Source organism: Mauremys reevesii, linkage group 1, assembly GCF_016161935.1.
Source record: "Mauremys reevesii isolate NIE-2019 linkage group 1, ASM1616193v1, whole genome shotgun sequence".
Lineage (NCBI taxonomy): Eukaryota > Metazoa > Chordata > Testudines > Geoemydidae > Mauremys > Mauremys reevesii.
This window is the reverse complement of record NC_052623.1, coordinates 103,558,402-103,573,346: the sequence shown is the minus strand read 5'-3', so window position 1 is coordinate 103,573,346 and position 14,945 is coordinate 103,558,402. Positions and strand designations below refer to the sequence as shown.

Sequence of the window (14,945 nt, the reverse complement as noted above, 5' to 3'; positions counted from 1 at the left end):
GTCTTCTGACAATCCCTAGTGCACTGAAGGCGTCCCAAAATGCATCATTCTGTGACATCATTAATACGATAAATTGCAACCGGTCTCCTGATTATTAGGTCACAGAAAAATGCATTCTGAAATATCTTCAATGAACTCAAAAGTGATATAAAGGGCTCAGTATTTTGTGGGAAGACCTATTATAAAAAACTGAAAACTTTTTTTTGGTGTTGAGTATACTCTCTCTCTCTCTCTCTCTCTCACACACACACCAGTTTACTGGAGATTAATTACGTGATTTTGTGCTAAAATATTAGTTACAGCCCAGATCCTGAAAACACTCACAAATGTGTTTCCGTACATTAATAGTCAGTCTCATTGAATTTAAGAGGACTAATTACATGAATAAACATTTGCAAGACCAGGGCATAACTGTTTACCTTACTTAATACACTGATAATTCATATAACAATAAATTCAAAGACATACAGTATAAATATTATTTACATCACAGATTTATAAAATAAATAAAGCCACAGTAGAAAGGCAGTTGGAAGATATTTTTTTCTTATTCCAGTAAGTTGTAAACTGTTTGTAATACTTGCACAGGCAGATTTGTATTGAAAAAATATATATTAAAAAAATAAAGAAACCACCCATGTATCATGCACACTTTCTACAAAAGGGATAAAAGCAGAAACTATCCAATTTCTCCATTTCGCATTTGGTATCTGTTTCATTGTCAGTTCACAGTGGTTTAATGGAACTTTGGTAACTGCAGTATTCATCAAGTCTAGTTTTTTGGACAGCATCTCACCTGGTCTCTTCATCATCCCAAGCGATTCTCATGCCTTTCCCACCACCACCTGCTGAGGCCTTGATCATGACAGGGTAGCCTAACAGTGGGGAACAAGTAGACAGAAGTTCAAACTTTGATCAGTTGCTCATATGAACATGACAACTGACCACATGTCCAATAATGCAGCAGACAATAACTTGTTTATTAAAAACTGTTTGGCGAGAGAAGTGTTTTTTCTTTCCTTTTTAAGGCTACATTGTCAATACAGTACATTCGTGATGCCATGAGAAAGAGGTTTTCTCTATTTCATTTATTCCTCCAAAAATACTGAGTGAACAGAGTCCCCGAGTGACGAAGTGGTTTATGAGAAAAGGTATGTTTTTCACTTCTGAGTTAACTTTACTCTTCAAACTAATTTTGTTACCTTTCTTCTGTTGTAATAAGTATTTTCACTGATGAAGATAAAACATATATACTTTACGAGCAGAAATAGACAGGAGGTGTTTCTACGCTATTGGTCAAAATGGCCAGCAGCAGCAACTTATGTATTCAAAGGCGTTGGCCAATAGTGCAGTAAATTTCTTTGCCATCACAAAGAAATGTGCTGCACTCACATTAGAACAAGTGAATAAAAAAATACTAACAATTATATACCAATAGACAATAACAGAAAGGACAGTTACCTCTTCCGTAACTGGCGTTCTTCGAGATGTGTTGCTCATGTCTATTCCACAGTAGGTGTGTGTGTGCTCGCCACATGCACAGGTGCCGGAAGTTTTTCCCTTAGCAGTACCCGTGGGGGGGCCCGCTGCAGCGACCCCTGGAGTGGCACCTGTATATCGCGCTATAAAGGGAGCTGCGGGCTCCCCCCACCCTCAGTTCCTTCTTACTGGACAACTCCGACAGAGGGGAAGGAGGGCGGGATGTGGAATAGACAGGAGGCAACACATCTCGAAGAACGCCAGTTACGGAACAGGTAACTGTCCTTTCTTCGAGTGATTGCTCATGTGTATTCCACAGTAGGTGATTCCAAGCAATATCTGCTGGAGGTGGGTAGGAGTTCACGATAGTTCGGGACAAAGTACCGCCCTGCTGAACCAGGCGTCATCCCTAGACTGGGAGACGATCACGTAATGCGTAGTAAATGTGTGAAATGAGGCCCAAGTGGCCGCCCTACAAATGTCTTGGATAGGGACATGGGCTACATAGGCCGCTGATGAAGTTTGAGCCCCGTAAAGTGAGTCCTAATGATTGGTGATGGGGGCACCCCTGCCTGATCAGAGCACATGTGTATGCATGAAGTGATCCAGCAGGAAAGCTGCTGGGTGGAGATAGGCTGCCCCTTCACCCGCTCAGCTGAGACTATAAAGAGTGGCTTGGTCCGATCCAGATAAAAAGCCAGTGCCCTACGCACATTGAGCACGTGCAGGCAGCGTTCCTCATTAGAGGAATGGGGCTTAGGACAGAGCACAAGAAGAAAGATGCTCTGTTCCATATGGAAGGTGGAGACCACCTTCAGGAGGAACGCCAGATGTGGGCGGAGCTGGACTTTATCCCTGTGGAAGACTATATAGGGGGTTCCGAGGTTAAGGCCCTAAGTTCCAAAACACATTGGGCCGACGTGATCGCTACAAAGAAGGCCACCTTCCATGAGAGGTGAGACTGGGAACACGTGGCCAGGGGTTCAAAGGAAGGTCCCGTGAGTCGGGACAAGACCAGGTTTAGGTCCCATTGTAGCACGGGAGGTCTAATGTACGGGAACGAACAGTCAGGGCCCTTCAGGAAATGAGAGGTCATCGAGTGGGAGAAGACTGAATGTTCCTTGCACCAGTAAGTGGAAGGCAGATATGGCCACCAGGTGCACCCTGACCAAGGCAGGTGCTAGTCCTTGGGCCCTAAGGGATATGAGGTAGTCCAGGATAAGCTGGAGAGGCGCAGCAGAGGGGGAGCCCCCCCGCTCACTCGCCCACCTGGCGAACCTGGACCACTTCGCCACGTACGTCCGACGCTTCCTGATTTCCAGGAGGACTTGCCTTACCGGCTCCGAACACCTGTTCTCCTCCTCGTTTAGCCATGGAGCAGCCACGCTGTCAGGTGGAGCGCGGCCAGCTTGGGATGGAGGAGGCGGCCCTCGTCCTGGGAGAGGGGGTCCAGGCAGAGCAGCAGCGCCCTTGGGGGGAGGAGAGGGCCCAAGAGACGTAGGAGGGGCCCGTACCAGTGTTGAAGGGCCCACACCGGGGCTATGAGAATGACTCTCGCCTTGTCCGCCTTCACCTTCTGAAGGACCTTGGCGATGAGGGGGAATGGGGGGGTGGACGTAGAGGAGCAGAACCAGGGGCAGTGCCATTTCTGGTGGGTTGCGAACAGGTCAATATGGGGAGCTCCCCACTCTTGGAAGAGCCAGTGAGTGACCTCTGAGTGGAACGACCACTCATACTGGGGGGAGAAGACCCTGCTGAGGCGGTCCACTTGTGTATTGCGGACACCCGGGAGGTGGGCCGCCCTCAGGGAGATATCGTGGGCTATACAGATCTCCCATATGTTCAGGGCTTCCTGGCAGAGGGCTAGGGAGCAAGTCCCGCCTTGCCTGTTGATGTAGTACATGGCAGCGGTGTTGTCCGTGAGGACCCTGACCATCCTGCCATGCAGGTGCATGTCGAAAGCCACGCATGCCAACCGCACTGCCCTGAGCTCTTTGACATTTATGTGAAGGGACAGGTCCGGGGTCAACCACGTTCCCTGGGTCTGCACGTTCCCTGTGAGGGCTCCCCAGCCGAAGTCCAAAGCGTCGGACACCAGGTCTATGTACAGGCTGGCATCCCGAAAGGGAACTCCTTGCAGCATATTGCTCGGGCAAGACCACCATTGAAGGGAAGCCAGTATCAGGGTGAGCACCTTGTCTAGGCCGTCCCGAGCTTGAGAGAATTGGGAGGCTAGCCAAATCTGGAGGGGCCTCATTCGGAGTCTGGCATGGCGGACCATGTACGTACACGCCGCTATGTGCCCCAGAATTCGAAGGCATGCCCTCGCCATGGTCACCGGGAAAGCCGTGAGTGAGGTGATGAGATCCCTTAGGGTCTCGAACCTGTCCGAGGGGAGAGAGGCTCTGGCCCTCAAGGAGTCCAGCAGGGCCCCAATGAACTCTATGAGCTGAACGGGAACTAATGTTGATTTGGTCTCATTCACCACTAGGCCAAGACCGGCGCATGTCGATAGGAGCAGCTCCACATGGGTCTTTACCTCGGAGCGGGACTCCCCCTTGAGGAGCCAGTCATCCAGGTAAGGAAAGATCTGTACGCCCTCCCACCTGAGATAGGCCGCTACCACAGCCATACATTTCGTAAAGACCCTGTGTGCCATGGATAGGCCAAACGAGAGGACCGCAAACTGGTAGTGGTCCATCCCCACCAGAAAGCGGAGGAAGCGCCTGTGCCTCTCAAATATATAGATGTGAAACTACACTTTATTAAACGGGGGGTCTCCTTGGCAACAGGCCTGGTGACCCCCTAAAAATAGTCAAAACCGCCTCTTTCCCTGCCTCTTGCCCTTGGAGGGCCCAGACTGCGGCGCAGAGCGGGACTGCTGCTGAGACCGGTCTTTCTGGTCTCTGGATCTTTTACACAGGGGCTAGTATCTGCTCCTCACAGGTTGAGCCGCTGGAAGCGATTTGGCCTTGTCCTTAGCAGGAGGGACATAGAAGCCCAAGGTCTGCAAGGTAGTGTGGGAATCTTTCATCCCATGCAGCCTGATATCCATCTGGTCCGCAAAGAGCACCTTCCCATCGAACGGGAGGTCCTGCATCAGGGATTGGGCCTCCGTCGACAGTCCCAACAACAGGAGCCACAACGCCCTACGCATGGAAATCGCGGAAGCCATCGAGCAGGCCACAGTGTCAGCTGCATCCGACGCCGCTTGCAGGGCCACTTTAGCTGCCGCTGCCCCCTCTTCAGCCAGCACCTTGAAGTCCTTCCTATCCCAATCCAGGAGGAGGGACTCAAACTTAGGCAGAGACTCCCAAAGGTTAAAGTCATACCTGTTCAGTAAGGCCTGGTGGTTGGCTACCCTAAGCTGGAAACTTGCAGAGGAATAAAGCTTTCTCCCAAAGGAGTCCAGCTGTCTGGCGCCCTTATTTTTGGGGGTAGGCGCAGTTTGGCCCTGTCGCTCCCTGTGGTTTATCGATTCCACCACGAGCGAGTTGGGTGCCGGGTGGGAATAGAGGTATTCGTGGTCCTTGGCCATAACGAAGTATTTCCTCTCTGCCTTCTTGGAGATAGGGGCCAAGGAGGCAGGGGTTCACTACAGGGTGTTGGAGATGTTGGCAATACCCTGGTGCAGGGGCAGGGCCACGCGGCCCAGTGCCGAGGGAGACAGAACATTGAAGAGGGAATCAGATGGACTCTCCATCTCCTCAGCCTGCAGCTTGAGGCTGGATGCCACCCACTTCATCGGGTCTTGGTGTGCCTCGAAGTCCACCTGTGGGACTGTCCTGCTGTGAGCAGGGGCTTGGACTAGATGATCTTCTGAGGTCCCTTCCAACCCTGATATTCTATGATTCTATGATGGCGGAGGCGCCGTTATGGTGTCGAGGAGAGGGCCCGCATGGAGCCGAGAGCCTCGGTTGGTGCCAGGGTGTCGAGCCCCAGTTCAGAGTCCGGGCATGGGTCCGCCAACTCGTGACCCACCAATTTGTCCCGTAGGCAGCCGGACAAGGCCGATGGAGTCTGGGACGCTTCAGCAACCAAACGAGCCCCTGTCCGGGCTGGCATCAGTGGCCACGGTGCCCATTGGCACCACTGTCCCTGCCACCATTGACCCAGCTGAGAGCCCAATGGCACTATCTGTCCCAGCTGAACAGCGCAAACTGAGGATAGGTGGCTGGATACCAAGCACAAGGTCACCGATGAACGCTCGGTGCCCCGGGAGCAGTAGGAATGGTGCCTGTGACGCTGTCTCCCTCAGGACCCGGACCTCAATGCTGAGGAATGGTACTCACCTGAAGAACTACTTCGGTACCCATGATGACGACGTGAGGACAGGTGCCCCGGTGCCAAGGCACCCCAGGGGGAGTCTCGAGCGCGACATCTAGCTGATCAGGAGCTGGAACGGGAACAATGGCATCTATCCCGTCAAGAGTGGCTGCGGTACCCACGGCATGCAGGGGAGCATTCCCGGTGCCTCTCTCGGTGCCTACGCTCGCTGGCAGGAGGTGTCGAGGGTCCCCGTGACTCCCGTCCTGACGGCAACCCGGATGGTCTGGCCAGCGTCAAGGGTGGGTGAGAGCTGCAAGACGAGCGGCCACTGCGAGCTGAGCGGTGCAGGGAGCAATCCACGGAGTGGGAACTGCGGCTGGCTGGAGAGGTCTGGTGGGCACCCAATGGAGGCTTGCCACAAGACCTGGGGCCCGTGCCCGGCTGCATGCTTGGGATCGGCGGGCTCATAATGTCCTTCGCAACCTGCATCGCCTCCGGCATCGACGGTATCCATACCGGTGGGGATGCATGGGCCGATGGTGCCAGGCTGCTCCGCTCCACACAAATTGGAGGCCTTGAGCCTGGGGCGGGGACCGAGGGCTGCCCAACGTGGGACCAGCCTCCCCGTTTTTCTTGTCACGGAACTGCTGCAAGGCAGGGCCCTTCCTTTACTTTTGGAGGGAGAGCGGCACCAACTGGTCGAAGGGGCCTCGCTACACACCGCCGACACGGCGGCCGGTTCCGAGTCCGATCGGCATGCCGATGTTGGGGCCAGAGCCAACTCCATCAGGAGAGCCTGAAGTCTAATGTCGCTCTCCTTCTTAGTCCTTGGCTTGAACGACCTGAAGATCTTACAACGGTCGCTGTTGTGAGTCTCACCCAGGCAGCGGAGACACTCAGCGTTCGGGTCACTCCTAGGCATAGAGCGGCGACAGGAGTCGCACGACTTGAATCCTCGGGCACGGGGCATGCCCCGAGCCCACTCTAACACCTGAAGAAACGATCCACAAACGGTACCATTAATGTCAAGAAGAAAAGGCTGCAGCAGGGCTGGAGCACAAAGTTCCGACTACCTTCACTGGCGGCAAGAAGGAACTGAGGGTGGGGGGAGCCCGTGGCGCCCCTTATAGCACGATATACAGGCGCCACTCCAGGGGTCGCCGTGGTGCTCCCCTAGTACGGGTACTGCTGAGGGAAAAACTCCCGGCACTGGTGCACGTGGCGAGCACACAGACCTACTGTGGAATACACATGAGCAATCACTTGAAGAAGAGGCATTTTCCCCAAACTGATACAAACACTAAATTAAGGGACAAAATCTGACACCCCTGCTCAGACTGAGTGGTATTTTACTCCCAGAGTAAAGTTAACTTATTATGAATTTTTCAGTTTGGCTGTAAAAGTTTTCTGAATGTTAAAAAGAAAGCGAGAGAGAGAGAAATTAGTAAATGTAGCATAACTATTTGGATTAAAAATTACTTTCCAAAGGTCATTTCTTATTTGCATTGATTCATCTGCCTCTCTCTTACACTAATCTGTGGGACATTTGGTAGTTAAGGATCAGATTGGAATAGCTTCTTAGATAGTTTGATATTTGCAAAGATAGGGAAAAAATTCACAACCATTTGTGTGTCACAGGGCTGCAGGTATAAGTTTATAAGGATGCTAATTAGAGCAAACTCTACTCCAGCTGACTTGTCTTGGCACTAAAATCGTCATCTGTCCTTGCAAAATGAAGATTTGTTTCTACGCATGACTGATTTGGGAAGCTCACTATTTAAGTGATTTGGGGATGACGGTGAATATTTGGATACAAGCCAAAACAGGGATGCCCAAATCAACCACTTTAACAAATTTCACTGTAGTTTTTACTGTTTACTTATTTAGTTCTACGAATTGTGAATAGTTTTACCCCTCACTTTTCAAACAGTTCACATCTATTTAATTTCAAAGGGAAGGCCGGTAAGAATAATTGGACTTGAAAAAAACTTTCACATAAAGAGAGATTGGGAAGACTTGAGTTTTCTATCTTTGAAATGAGGTGAATAAAAGTGGAGATGATAAAACCATATAAATTAATTAATGGTCTAGAGAATGCAGATTGGAAGCTTCTGAACTTTCCTGCCTCATAATACAAAATAAATAGGACACACAGTTAAACTGAGGTGGCAAATTCAAAACTGATAAAAGAAAATACTTTCCAAAAGTGTAATTTAACTGTGGAACTCCTTGCCACAGAACATCAGTGGGCAAATTTAGCAAGATTCAAAATGGGATTAGACATTTTTATGGCTGAAAAGAATATCTACCAGAGTTATCATTGTGAAAGCTAAGAAAGGATATTGGAAGGGATATAAAACCTCATTATAAAACCTTATACTTCAGGCCTTTAGCTAATATCTAACTATTAGAGATTAGATGTGCCCTGTTGTGGGGAGCAGATTACCCTATATCTTCCTACTGTGGATTTCTTACTCTATTCTCTGAAACATCTGGTGCTGACCAGTGTCAGCGACAGCATATTGGATGAGATGGAGCATGGGTCTGATCCAGTATGGCAATTATGATGTTCCAATCTAACATTAAAAATAAAAATTAATGTTATGTGCTCCATAGTAATACCGCTTGGAAAAGTTCATCTTCTTACCAATAAGGCTAATCATTTCAGCCTGGTATAACATCATATTATTCAATTGAATGACTCATTGATTTTACTTATACATCGGAGCTACAGTCATTATAAAAATAATTATAATTTTGCTGACATTCGGTTCTGGGTGAAAATGAGGTATACTGTTTACATATGATAAAACATGTAGATCACATTTCTCAACCAAGTTGGCTAAACTGGGTTACTTAACAAAAAATGTACAGGAGGGTTGTTATTGGTATGACCCACTGAGTTTTGCTGCACTTTACTGCTGGTTTTTGGTAGTTTTATGTGTATTGATTTCATATTAGCTGTAAATGTACATAAGGTGGCAAATCAAGACTAGGCATAGTATAGTCCCAGTTAAAAAAACAGCACACATTTTATAAAAAAAGAGTTTCAATATACACATACAACTTTCCATGGTAAGGGAGAAAATTTCTGCAGTCTACTCTTTTTATGCCTTCCAAGAGAGCATTTTTATTAGATAGTTATCATACTTTGGCTTTGTCTGCATTTGGAAAAAATGACAAATGCAGCAATGGTTTCTCCCTATCATCTCTCAGCTGGCATTGAAAACAATTTAAGTCATAGACCAAGCAGAACAGTATTGACAAACCCAGATAATAGAGCCATGTTTGACTTCTGCGTTACAACATGATTCAAACAGGTCCCATTGAAATATTTTCTCACAGTTTGGGGCAGAGAGAGAACTGCCTATTCCCTACTGTTACAACTGGGTTCAAAAATGGTATTTGAAAAATGTACTGAAATAAGGAAAGGGAAAAAATGAAAAAATAATGGGGAGAAAAGAGTATCCAACCTTTTTCAAATTTCAAGAAGGTCTGTATGTGAATTTTGAGCAGAGGCTGAATCCTATTTTATGTGAATGCATCAACCATTCCCTAGAAATATGGCCCTTGAAATTTAAATTAGAAATGCTTCAGGTGAAAAAGACAACAAAACATTAAAAATAATATAAAATAAAATAGGGCCAAATTTTTCAAAATTGTGTGTTTAAGATTAGTTTCCTAAATACATAAGCAAAAACCAAAAAAATTTCTGAAAAAACCAGAGAACTTTCATTTATGTGTCTAAATGTGGCCTTAAGAATAATCATCTCTGATACTGGCCTTGGGTCAAGGACAGAGTTGCTGTCCCAAGGGGTCCTTTTGTTATTTGGCAAACCTGAGAGACCTGCCAATCCTGCTATATAGAAGATGAGGGTGCCTTGGCTGGGTTTAGGAGGTTCTGTGTATCTGTTGGAGGAAAGATGCTGAGGGTATTATCATTGTCCTAGTCAATTTTGTATTGATGGCCTGCACCTCTCAGACATTGGCTACAGTCTCAATAACTGAATATATGCACATGGATTAAAGATTGGCTGGATTTTTTATTGTTGCTAAACTCAAAACTCAAAGCTAATAGCATTTATGGTAGTATGTTCTAGCAGCAAGGATTAGATTCATCTTCCCAGGTAGGGGTAAATTATTAGAGCAGGGTTGGGTCTTCAACTCTTTCCCACAGATTAAGCACCAATTTACCTTCTTGTGCCTACATTTGGATTCACAAGTTTACCCAACTCTTGGTGCAAACTTTGGTGCTTTTCCTGGTGCATTAGAATTCACGGGATTGTACACCTGTCTAGGTCTTGGAAATATACAAGCCTTTTTGCCTAATTTAAACAGAGTCTGGTAGACTTTTGATGCTGTATAAAATAAGTAATATTGTCATCATTAAGCTGGTCTGTTCAGTCTTTGCACAGTTAAGTATATTCAGTATTTGAGTATCAAAAGGGGTCAGCAAGGGCTTGTGATGGTTCCCTATTGCTGTTACTTCCCAGTTTTCATCATTGTCAGCACATCTTACCGTCAGGTATTATTTTATTAAATTATTTTTATAAAGTAGTAGCCTTTGGACCATTAACTGTGTCTGTCCAGCAACAAGAGTCTCTGTGTCTCTTTTCAGTATCTATTTTAAGCAACATTAAACATCAGCCATCTATCAGTGAACTGAAACATGACAACAGCATGTTTTCCAGCTACTTTGTTTTTGTACAGGCTTTGGTTCCTGGTTGTTCTGCTCACTCACATGGCAAGATGTAAAGTGAAACTTACTAGATCCTGATCATGCTTCAGAGATCAGGACTCTAGTAAGTTTCAATTTGCGACTTACAGCCTGAATAGATGGAACAGCCAGGAGATTACCCAAAAAAGAAAATCCCTGCTGGTTTCACATCACTGCCTGTACATCACACAGAACAGAACTCTTCAGAATGGAGCAATAGGAGCAGAGAGAAGAGGAAAGAAAGGATGGACCACAACAATAAAACAAGAAGGGAAAAGGAAGACTGACAACCTATCGGAAGTGATGGGAGAAGAGAATTAAAAATACTGTTAAAATGGTAAAGGAGTAGAGCTACTGAGATTATATATTGCAGAAAGGATTATGGGAGAAGTAAAGCTCACACAGTAAAGTATGGGGAGAGGGAACATGCAAACAATAAGAGGAAAGAAGAGTTGACAGAACATATCCTAATTGGGGGGGGGGGCGCGAAAGGATAGGGAATGGCAGGGTGAAGGAAACTAAGAGAACACTACACCAATTAAAGGAGGGAAAGAAACAAATTCAGCACACTTATGATTGGACAATAAAATGTGTTTTTCTTTCTTTTAAGCTATATTTATTAGTTTATTTATAATGATAGCCTTGTCTTAGACAGTCACAGGCAATACCACATAGAACATTGATGCTGCATGCTACACAGCCAGTATTGCTAATGGATAGCCAGTCAGAACGCACCATTGAGGAGCAGGAAGTGAAATCAGCAGACGGCGTTACTTGGAATGCTAAACATTGATATATGCATTCCAACTGACATCAGAACAATTTTTTCTTTGCAATAACTATCTCAGACAGTCTTAGAAAAGCAAGACTGTTTGGATGAGCACAGTTAAAGGTAACCTGAAAATATTGTAAATAAATTCCAAGTGCCCCAAACAGCAAACGGATACAGGTGCATTACACAGATTAGAGATTTCAGTTGTATCCTGTTTTCTTGTTTTAGGTCACCTAACATCACAGATCACCAGCTCACACTGATATGATGCACTTAACCGTGCTGAGAACTATACATCACCTTAGAAACCTCAATGAAGTCTAACTATTTGAGCTGGTGGGGGAAACGTAAAAAGTGGCTTTTTTTCTTTCAATATACAGTATGATTCGGCAAACTTTTTAAACATTGTTTTTAAAACTAGCCAGAGACCAAAAGAAAAAAAATGCTACCTGCATAACTCCCTATAACTGTCTCCAATGCCCATCAAGGTTAACAGATTGAAGTGATACCATCAGCCTACTGGAACAATCATATCAGAAAAAGGAATAGGTCAAGAGGACATCAGGGGCCCGAAAATTAAAAATAAGTGAGAATAAGTGGACTACACCACTGCCCCTTGCTATTTGTGTTGCCCAAAATACTCAGTTAATTTACAAAAACACTTGCAGGTAGCCTTTTAGATCAGTGGTTACAAATCCTACAAAAACAAAACTGCAAGTCAAAATATACAAATGAAGCTGAGAAAAATGTATTTAATTTATTTTTTTAAAAGGGTTCCATACTATAAAACACCAATTTTATTTAACAAATTCTCCTACTAAAATTCTACCATGGCTAGCAATCTTGTCTTCCTTTCATTTCTGCTTGAATGACAGTGAGTGATAAGTCATCACCTGATCTCACAACAGTGACATAAAAGCTAGCCAAAAGAAATGCTGAATTAAATTTTGCCATCCTAATTTCCAATTTGTCTACACCTGTGATTTCAGTGCAGTTAAACTAGTGCAAAATAGCTGCACCAGTGAAAACTCTCAGTGGGAATGCACTGTACTGGTATAAAAGTGTTTTTCAGCACCACAAATTATCCCAGTTTTAAACCAGTCTAAGGTGTTACAGCACTAGTCACCTTTTGCACTGGTGAAGTACATGCATCCATGGCAGGGGTTTGTGTTGGCGTAGCTCAGGGGTAAGCAACCTGTGGTACGCGTGCCAAAGGCAGCATGCAAGCTGATTTTCAGGGGCACTCATACCGCCTGGGTCCTGGCCACCGGTCTGGGGAGCTCTGCATTTTAACTCAATTTTAAATGAAACTTCTTTAACATTTTAAAAACCTTATTTACTTTACATACAACAATAGTTTAGTTATATATTATAGACTTATAGAAAGAGACCTTCTAAAAACGTTAAAATGTATTACTGGCACGAAAAACCTTAAATTAGAGTGAATAAATGAAGACTCAGCACACCACTTCTGAAAGGTTGCCGACCCCTGGCGTAGCTACACCATTAACAAAAACCAACAAGAAAACCCTCTTTAAGTGACAAATCCTTAGGCTCATACAACGGTAATCAGAGAGCCCATCCAGGCTGTCGCCTCCACAAAACACTTTACATCAGTGGTTTTCAACGTTTTCTCATTTGCAGACCCCTAAAAAAATTGCAAATGGTAGTGCAGACCCCTTTGGAAATCTTAGGCATAGTCTGCAGTCCCCCAGGGATCCACAGACCACAGGCTGAAAACCACTGCTTTACAGAATTACCGAATTCAGGAAAGCACTTTCCGCATGTGCTTAACTTTAAAATAGATATTTTCCTGAAGAAGCAGCTCTCCTAAATGAGGACCGAAGGTGACTATCACACATTACACTTGGCCTTAGCTAAAATAAGAGTCCCAGGTGGGTTTTTGTTTGCTTTTTCCCATTCTATAATGTATTTAGAAGCAGAATGGTGATTTGATTTTAGCATGGGATAGAGGAAAAGTTGGTGGTCCAGACTGTATTCATGCAAACTGTGGTCCAAATAATGATGAAGAATGAAGAGCAGAAGCATCATTCTGTCAGCCTCCATATAAAGAGAAATGTACCATGCCTAACACCTTATGCAAAAAGGATATATTTAATTTCATGAATACTTTAAAATAAATTCCTTTTTAAACTAACCAGTGATCACTGTGTCTTGTATCCTGTCTGCAACTCATTCATGTACTCAGTCTTTAAAGCTCAGTTTGTAAAGCTAAAATGTGATGATTTAAGAGATAGGGCGTTAAGGCAATGGGGAATTTAAAAACCATTAAAACATTATTTGTTCTATAGGGATTACTTATTACACATTCAATTTAGTCAACCATGTCTGCTGAGAGGCACACAAATCCCACCATAGCTAATTTAAGAACTTACCAATTTCCCTTGCAATTCTGACAGCTTCATCTGCATCCTGTAAAAGCAGGAAATGAGACCTAACATTAATCCCATCAGCCATTGCACTATGTCCTTAGGGCAGTCATATATTGCACTACTGTCTCCTCTGATTCATTTAATGTTTGATTTTACAACCTTCTGACCCTTTTCAGTCAGAGGAATGTAAAATTAATACCATAAGTGGAATGTAAATTCTACCTCATCATTATTATACTGAGAAACTCAAAGCAGCAAGCAATCAGCTGACAGGAAGCACTACCAGAATCTCAAAATCATTTTCTGCAATTGAAGGAATTTAAATGGTAAAATTTAGAAGTTTACAATCAATAATGGATCATAAATCAGATCATTAAAGCTCGTCCATTGCCAGCTTGTTTCTGTCCCGTTATTTATGTCATGTTTTCCCAGATGCTGTCAGCAGGGGGAGTTGATTCTCTATTGTTTGGATAAGATTCAGATTCAGAATGAATCTTACAGAACTTCTTTAACGACTAAATCTTGCAGTTCTTATTCAGCCAAAATTCATATCAACTTCAGTTTTGAGCCTCAAGAGAGATGCTTTAATGTAACTTGTTAGGGTTTTGAACTGTTGTCTGAAATGCATAAATTCAAATAATGGTTTCCATGATCAAAAACAGTTTGTAAAATACTATTAATTAGCAAAGTTCTTTTGTTGTCACCATCTATATTGCATCAGCTGACTCAAACTACGGAAAGGAAAGTGTAATGGAGTGTGGGTGAGAGGGAAGCCAAGGGAAGTAAAATGATTCTCCCAAGGTACTTTCAGCACAGGTTCACTTGTAATAGCCAAATTTTCTCTCTCATTCAGTAGTTAAATTCTGCTGCCCTTCACCCACAATAATATATTTCCATCATGATACCGTAAAAAGAAAAAATTTTATATGCTAGTGGTATGGGTTAAATCTGAAAATTCCATCCAAATTTGCTAATATTTATACTATTCTGTGACATACATTAAAAGATTTGAATGGAAGGCAGTAATGTCTGGAAACCACCAGCTGCTAAGTGCGTCTGAAGCTTAAGGGGTTGACTTATGAACATTAAAATGAAACTCAATATTCGTAAAGCTTTTAAGGCAATTTGTTTTAAAAGCACCCAGGTCAGAACTTTTTTTAAAATACATACAAAATGTTCATACCTGGTTCATTTATGTCAAATAAAACAAAATCCTCTTTAAAAGTCTTCAGTACCTAGTAACAACCCCATGAAGAATAAGGAGGCTGGCAGGGGAAGTTGTCAGAAAATTTAATTTCCTTTCATTAGCTAGTCT

At 44.4% G+C, this 14,945-nt stretch overlaps 1 protein-coding gene across 7 annotated transcripts in view; it reads right to left on the bottom strand.

Moving 5' to 3' along the window:
- The window catches only part of PCCA (propionyl-CoA carboxylase subunit alpha), a 414,132-nt gene that overhangs the window by 259,177 nt on the left and 140,010 nt on the right, over positions 1-14,945 (bottom strand). For all 7 annotated transcript variants that reach the window (XM_039502573.1, XM_039502579.1, XM_039502605.1 and 4 more), the window contains 2 exons: positions 13,634-13,670; positions 797-875 (listed from right to left, as the gene is read on the bottom strand). In XM_039502573.1, coding sequence (XP_039358507.1) covers positions 797-875; positions 13,634-13,670 — 116 coding nt within the window. The remainder of the gene's footprint in view (positions 1-796; positions 876-13,633; positions 13,671-14,945) is intronic.